Source organism: Numida meleagris, chromosome 4, assembly GCF_002078875.1.
Source record: "Numida meleagris isolate 19003 breed g44 Domestic line chromosome 4, NumMel1.0, whole genome shotgun sequence".
NCBI classification, from domain to species: domain Eukaryota; kingdom Metazoa; phylum Chordata; class Aves; order Galliformes; family Numididae; genus Numida; species Numida meleagris.
In genome coordinates this window covers 43195422-43203404 of record NC_034412.1, presented here as the reverse complement: position 1 = coordinate 43203404, position 7983 = coordinate 43195422, and the positions used below count along the sequence as shown (strand labels likewise).

The 7983-nt window shown below is 42.2% G+C and overlaps 1 protein-coding gene across 1 annotated transcript in view; it reads right to left on the bottom strand.

Moving 5' to 3' along the window:
* Positions 1-5062, bottom strand: part of PAPSS1 (3'-phosphoadenosine 5'-phosphosulfate synthase 1) — a 39295-nt gene extending 34233 nt beyond the window's left edge. Inside the window, 3 exon segments of the mRNA XM_021394740.1 lie at positions 4797-4940; positions 4942-4992; positions 4994-5062. Coding sequence (XP_021250415.1) covers positions 4797-4940; positions 4942-4992; positions 4994-5062 — 264 coding nt within the window.

The following is a 7983-nucleotide window of genomic DNA, read 5'->3' as shown; positions in this document are numbered from 1 at the left end:
CCGATATTTTATTTAGTAAATTAGTTTGTTTCTCCTCAGATTGTTGCCGCTGTTCTTTGCTCTCAGGGCCATCTCCCTACCCTTTTCCCCTTTCCCCTTTTCCCGGGACGTGGGCCCTTGGGTCCCCCGTCCCCTTTGTCACGGAATCGGGCCTAACGCCCGTAAACCGTTGACAGTTATCTTCAAACAAATTATCTCCTACCTGCAAAATTGTTTTGCAGATAAAGTCAGTGCAATAAAGCTAAAACCAAAAGAAAAGTCAAGAAAAGTCAACAAGTCTTTCCTCTTGTAGTAGAAACAATGATGCACTACCTAAAATTGGAGAGCTCTGAGTAGAAACAAATTGTGGAACCAAAAATGAGGAAAACAGTTAAAGGACTTTGTCTTCATGTAAAAGCAAAGATACCCTGTGCATAATGAATGTACACATCAGTCCAAACTAATACATTACTAAAACCATTCTCTCTCATTAATTAAAGCTCTATTACATTGCAGAGTCTCAAAACACAGCTCCCCTGCCACTGTCTCAGTAGAGCTGCAGTAAATATTCATAACAAGTAACATTTCATCCAGTTTCAAACATGAGGTTTCTTAGTTTGCCTAACACAACTGCTTTGTTATTTGTACTTAATATAATTTTGGGGGGGAGTTGGAGATTTTTATGGAAATTTTCTATTTTTGGATATTATTTTAAAAAACCACACCCACTCTTTGCTTTCGACTCATAGCATGGACTCAATTATCAGCACAAATGCTTTGGAGGTCAAGTGTGCCACTCAGCAAGACTTCTTCTAGTCTGTGTTCAGTAAATTACATGAGGGTTTTCGCTTTGTTTTGTTTTGCAGAACTAGCAAAGCAGCAGTAAAACTGATCCAGGTATTTTACCAGCCCTACATTTACGAAACATACAAAACCCTGAAGAAGCAGGCAGAGGTAATTTGTAAAATGACAAGAAGGACACAAGTTTAAAAAGAAAATACAAAAAGACATCAAGTAAGGAATTAGACAGCAAATATGACAAATCACAGCAATGAAAAGGCCAAAAGACTGCTAAAACAAAAAGGCACACAGCTGCAGTAGAAAAGTCAGCACGTGCAGTGATGGGACAACAATACACCTGTATTCATACCTCAGAAGCAGGCATCTGAAAACTAAAATGCTCAAATAGTTTGCATGTATTCAGAGACGCACCCACACCCAGCAGGATGGGTGCACGCACACATACACCAACTAGGCAGCTCACTGGTAACATCCTCCTTAACTTCCAATAATAAAGAGCTTCTTATGGAAAAACACTGGAGAGTTAAAATTTAGCAAGTTATTCTCTGTTGCTGAAAAAAAAATAGTAATGTTTCCTAATCACATCCACTACCAACACTGAACAGCAAAAGCTGAACAATCGATTACTGACAATTAATTACTGACACATACACTTACTACAAACTGCTGTGGCACAGAAGAGCACTTAAGAGCAGAAATCAGTGGCTAAGATTGGTTGTGCTCTTAAGTTACTTTGCCAGTCTTCAAACTCCTGTACTTAAAATTTGATGAGTATCAATTAGTGAAATTTAATGGTCATTCAAAACAATAGTAGAAATAAAGAACAATCATTTCATTTTATACTCTAGCAAAGCACTGTTTACCTTGGAGAACCCTATAATCGATGTTAAAGGAAATGAAGCAAATTAAAATGAGTAACAGAAAGTCTCAATATTATGAGCAAGAGCTTTTTTTCTTTAAAAAAAAAAAGCTAATTTAAACCTTTTAGCCTAATTACATTACCTATAATAATCTCTACTGAAAAGAGACACTAGACAGTTTGGGGTTTTTTGTTGTTGTTGTTTTGTTTTTTTTTTCTTTGTAAAGAGGCTAATGAAAAAAGGGCATCAATCTCAAAGGCCTACTTATCTCTCTTTTTCCCCCCACAACCACTGGAAATTTCATCTCTTGATTTGCCCGCAAAATTCTTTCTCTCCATGTTATAATATCAAGTGCTTCTGTACTGCCTTCACAAAACACTCCTTGTTCACCACCTTAAATACCCATAGTGCTTCAGTCCCATTACCGTAACATCAGACAAAAAGCCTGATATCCCTTCCTTTTCCTCTCTTCCCTCGCTACGTTAGTATGTTTCTCACATAAAATCAGAAGTGCCATCATAAGCTCATATTTTCGCATTAAAGATGAAAAAAAAAAAAAGGAGAACTAAAAAGTTTCATTGTACTTCAACAGCCACCTTTCAGCAAATCTTAACTTTTCACAAAGCAAGACCTCTCGGGTAGGAAGCAAACCTTCCAATGTCAAGTAGAGATTTCCCAAGCTACAGCAGCAACTCTGAACAGTCAGCTTTGAGGCTAGAAATGTCAGGAAAGTACCATGTAAAGAACAGGTGAAGTTTCTATACAAATCATTTATATTCAAGAAGCTTGGCCTAATTCCATATTCTTCAGCTTTAAGACGAAAGTGTGAATGCCCTAAGCTAAGAATTTCCATAAGCTAACAACACATCCACCATCTCCTCTCTAGCGTAGTTTTATCTTCAATGCTTTCCCCACTTCCCTGCCATCCCAGACATTTTCTAGGCCATTTGCTGCTTACTTGTTCACCACCCGTCCCTTGTAAGACGGGGACATCCTGATAACAATGCATTTGTATGACATTTATACTATTTCTTCAGCACTCCAATTGTACGTTTCTTTTTCCCTCCAACCCGCTCTCTTCAATAGCCAAACAGCAACTTAAACAGATTGAACATTTCCCATTTTCCCTGTCTGCATACAGACAAGCAAGGAGCACAGAAACAGCTTTAGCAAAACTGTAATATTACAAGTGCTACAGCAACTGCACTACAGCTGAGAGCCTGTCTGCTCACCTCTTCAGATGAGGTTTCAGGAGCTGGCCAAAAGATCTGCCAAGAATGCCTTCTGAAACTACCTTCTCAAATTCAAGTTTGAAAATCTGTGCTTTGGAACAAAGGGTGAATCTAGAAGCAACAGCCAAACACTAAGATTTTTACCATTATTGAGAAACTTATAAAGCACCAATCCATATTCTGCCATAACTTACAGCATTACATTTTTCCCCACTAAGATTTACAGCAAAAATTCTTACTTTTATCCTGATAGCTGCTCACTGGAACATGGTTCATTACAGTGATGCTGATACAGTATGTACCTAAGCACCTTAGCACATCACCACCCAATTAGCCAAACGCATGCACTCCTGCCACCTACACAGACTAGACTCACACAAGGCTGCCTTTGTCAGGAGTCCTAATGCTGTGGTGGTTTCAAAAATCACTGTGACAGAAAGCAAGCAGAACATTCTAAAGCACTGTGGATATAAGCAACTCTGTGACAACTAGACAACAAACGAGGAGTTTATCTTTACTCGTCAGCTGCTGTGACCACCAGCAGCAGCTTATTCACCAGTGTTGAATCAAGTCATTAGCTGGCAGAGGGAACTGACCAAAACGAAGTACTAACAGCAGAAGTGCCTCAGCCAGAAATGAATACTGAAGAAAATTCTTGTTGCCTCATTTTGCAGTTAATTCTTAACACCTCAGGACTTGAAGCTGTAGTAAGAAAAGAGTTGCACAAGTTTTCCAACCGAGCCAGCCACAAATACTGACATTGTACTGTGTTGTGTGCTGCTCTGTAACTCTGAGCATGCTGTGCTCGGAGGTAGGTTTGGCAAGTCCACAAACACACACAGGGGTTTCCCCAGATCGAGGAGCATTCTGAAGAGCACCAGATGCCCAAAGTCAGGATGACACAGCTCTGCCTGCTCTCCTAAGAGCTGCCGGTCTCACCAGAACATCAGAGGCTGCCGTGACCTCTCTCCAATGAACAGACGCAGCCAGAAGAGTCAGGACATTCTAACATTTGCAGAGTGTGTGAATCAGGATATTTTTTTTTTTCCAGCAAAACGTACTGGATTTAAGGGAGCACTTCAGCTGAGGTCTTCTGAAGAAAAAGGAAGGGGCGGAAGACTTCCTCTGCTTGCCACGTATCTTATGGCGCATGCTGACATCCAATGAACTCAGCAAACAGCTAAAGTTTGTTAATTAACTTTTTTTTAAAACACAATCTCCTTGGTTTGGGCAAATCCATCACAATTTTGCTACAGATAAACTAATTGAAGTCAAGTAACTTTAGAATGTACTTTGTTGCCTCCACCCTGAATAGATTCATTTCATTATCTTCTTCATAACATTTGATTTCAACTTTTCCTCACAGAAGCTGGAAGAATGTGATTTACCCATTACTCTGCTACATAAACAAGTTGGAACTCGCACACGCCAGAGGAGGACTGGAATGGCACAGCACCTACTGAACTGCTTTTAGTACAGAAACAGCTTCCCCATTTTTCCAGGGACAGCAATGACACTTTTCTTATTCTTTCAGTAAGAAAGCTGGGGCCAGTTCTGCTTGCAGCAAGCTTTAACGACAGCTCTGCCACGCTGCCTCTGTACCAAATAACTTCCAGACCTCATCTCTTGTCCGCTTCAGCTCACTACCATTTGAAAATAATCACACATCTATTTCTCTTTTCTCTCTCTCTCTCTTATTTGCCTTGCATCACCAAAAGTATCAAATGTGCCCAGTGAAGGCCTGCAATGTACTTGCTAAATAGCTTCATTCTGGCCTGTGCTGTAAACCAATCTCCCCCCTCCTTGCGGATAAGAATGAAGGCTTGGTTAGTTTTTTTCTAAGCCCTGTCTCGACAGTTTTCCACAGAACACCCAGCACACAAAGAACCTCAGTCCTGGCCACCCCAGCTGTGTGAATGCCCACATTGTGCATCGCCTTCTTAACTCTGCCTTCTACCACATCGCTGGAAGAAGCGTGCTGGAGGCGAAAGAGGCGGGGACAAAACCCCCAGCCCTTCCCCACCGGCAGCCCGGGCTCCACGGGGCTGGACGGTGCCCTCCGGGGGGGGACACCGTGGCGATGCCGCCCGAGGGAGCGCGTGGCCGCTCCGGTAACGGTCCCGGCTCGCGCGCGGCTCTGTTCATCCTTCCCGCTGCGGGGCAGGGCAGAACCCAGCCCGGCCGCCACATCACCTCGGAGCCTCGGCCGCGTCTCCCTCCTCCCCTCCCTCCCCGCCCCGCTCCTCCGCACGACCAGCCGCCCGCTCACCCAGCTCGGCATCCTGTTGCTCAGCTTCGCTTTCTTGCACTGGCTCTCGGGCAGCTCCATGGTCGCAGGAGGACGGAAGGAGGGAGGAAGAGAGGGCAAAAACGCGCGGTGCCCGCTGATGCTCGATGCGGACGAAGCTGCTGCTGCTGCCGCCGGCTGCTGTGCCACGGGTAGCACAGGGAGGAGCCACCGCCCGGCGGGAGGGAGGAGGGGAAGGGAGAAGGAGGGAGGGAGGTGCGGTGGAAGACGGCAGCCCGGCGTGCGCCGCGCCGTGACGCGCCCGAGGGGTGGAGGCGGCCGCCGAGCGCCGCCATTTCCGCTGCCGCCGCGCTGGGCAGGGCCGGGCCGAGCGCTCTCGGCTGCCCCCGGCGGTCGGCGGGGCTCTGCCGGCACGGGCCGTCCCTCCGCCGTGGGGCGAGAGGGGTTGTGCTGCAGAGCTGCGCGTTGGAGTGTCGCGGCAGCGGGCGCTGACGGCGGTGTGGCCCCTGCGAGGATCACCCTCTGCCTCAGCCGGACTTCTTCAAGAATAAAGCTGGGAAATGGCTTTTGGCGTGAATTTACAACTGTGAAGGAAATAAAAAAACATTTATAAACAACTCCTAAAAATGTTACCTTTTTGATCACACTAATTTTATAAAATTATGTATACTTGTGTATGTGTATGCAGTATAGTAAAATATTAACTATATAGTAAAGCCACACACATGGATTAAATAGATCAGGCAATCTGTATTTACCCACTTTACTGAGACTCATGTCACAAGCATAGGCCATGTTTCATCAGTTCTTGTCAACCGGTTCAGTGAAAATGTAAAGTTGCTTTTGATGGAAAAAAAGATAGATGTGTAAGTCCATCCAGAACTGCCCATGCGTTTTGCTTCTCTAACATCCTAACCTCCTTAAACTTCCTCTTTAAACTGTTGAAAAGGGAGATAAGAAGAACATTCTTTAAACACAGGAAGTAAAGATATGTTTGTTCACATAGAGATTTGGAGAAAAAACACAGCCTATGAATTCTTTGTGAGGTTATATGTAAGCTCTGGATGGCTATTAAGGTCTAAGTTCCAATTCCACTTTCCTGAAATCCTTCTCAATTGATTGATTTAGATAAATGAACGAGGTGTTTCCTGGACTCCAAAAATAAATTTCTATGAGAGCATAGTGAAATTCAAATTAATAAACAATCATCTCTGATTAATTGCTGTTATTTTTTATTCTGCTTTCAGTCTGAGTTCAAAAACCATCCTCATGGTGGCAGATGCTCTTGTTCTATATTGTTCTCTGTGTCTGTGCCTTACTAAATGTCATCTGGCAAGAAAATGAGGGGCAGAAATGATAATATGACCTAAAATCTTTGGCTAGTCTGAGACCCCAAAAAGGAAGAGACCACTCTGCCTCTGAAAGGACCACCAGGAACCTGAGTTGATTGTGATACTGAATATTTCTGCCAAACAGTTACTCTCTAAAATTAGCATAAGTAGTTTGAATGTAATGCTTTTTTGGGAGCAACAAGAACAAAATATCCACTACTATTCTGATTAATTAAAAAAAAAAAAGTAAATAACATTAAAAAAAAGATATTTGTTATTAGAATCTGGTAATTACTATAAATTAGCACAGAGACTAGTTAAAGAAACTGCATTGGATTCTGATTTGAAAGCTGAGAAAAGGTGAAGTTTTAGGCAAAGTGCCCTGCACCTGGCACGACACTGGGAAGGACTAAAGAAGGGCTGTCAGCCCAGAGCATTTTCCTCATACGGAAATCATAGAATGACAGCTCACAGGGAAAACGTCTTCATTTTACACAGGGAGAATGCCATAGAGAATAACTGTCTTCTGAGCCAGCTTCTGCATGGCCACTTACACAATGTAACACAAATCAATCCTAAATGTATGGTAAAAGTCTCAATCTGCATTGCATTATCTAACAGATACGTGGTACCATAATGCAGATATATGTTACCATACAGTTTCAATCTTCAGGAAGCTTGAGCTAGGTACTAATAACATTAGGAAAAGGATGACATGATTTGATTTTGGTTATATTCTGTAGAAATGCAGGAAAAATAATCTGATTATTTTTAATGATTTATTTGGTCAAAATAGTGAAAAATTATGATGTCTGACATTTTTGATGTGGTGTTTCAGGAGGCAAATTTTCCCAAGCAATGCAGCTAAATCAATCTTTAAAGTGTCCAAAATTAGACAATATTATTTTGAAAATATTCCAGGTATTAATTGTAACATAAAAGGAATGTCTGAATTAGATGTGACTAGAGTCAAAATATTCTGCTGTTGAAGACTGACCATCTACTGGTATATATGACTAATTTACAAAACCAGAAACACCTTAGATAGAAATATTATCCTTAAGATGCACATTCCCTTATTTCTAGGAAGAAAAACATTATTAATGAAGCATTCTGTAGAATCTATCTAATGTACTCCCCTTCAATAAAATGAGAAATTAGGGCGGAAATTCCTTGTATATCAGAATTCCTTCTCTGGCAATCATCAAGTTCTGATGACATGACATGTCCATGTAAACATGCATGCATTCAATACTTTTTTCTATGGGGGAAAAAAAAGCAAACTACAACAGTATAACTCAGGTCGTCATGCAGACAGTTTGCTCTTCTGCATTTTATTTGAGAAAGATATCTTTAATATAGATATTGCTGCCTGCATAGAAAAGGCTTATTGTTGTTCTGTTCAGTATTTTCCAACACCAAAGGTAGGACCAGGAAGCAACCTCTAGCGGCTCTTAACCATCAGTTGCTTGTTCAGTGGTCTCCTGTTGGAGGTGCTGTTTTTATTCTGCCAGGAGGTCTGTGTACTGGAA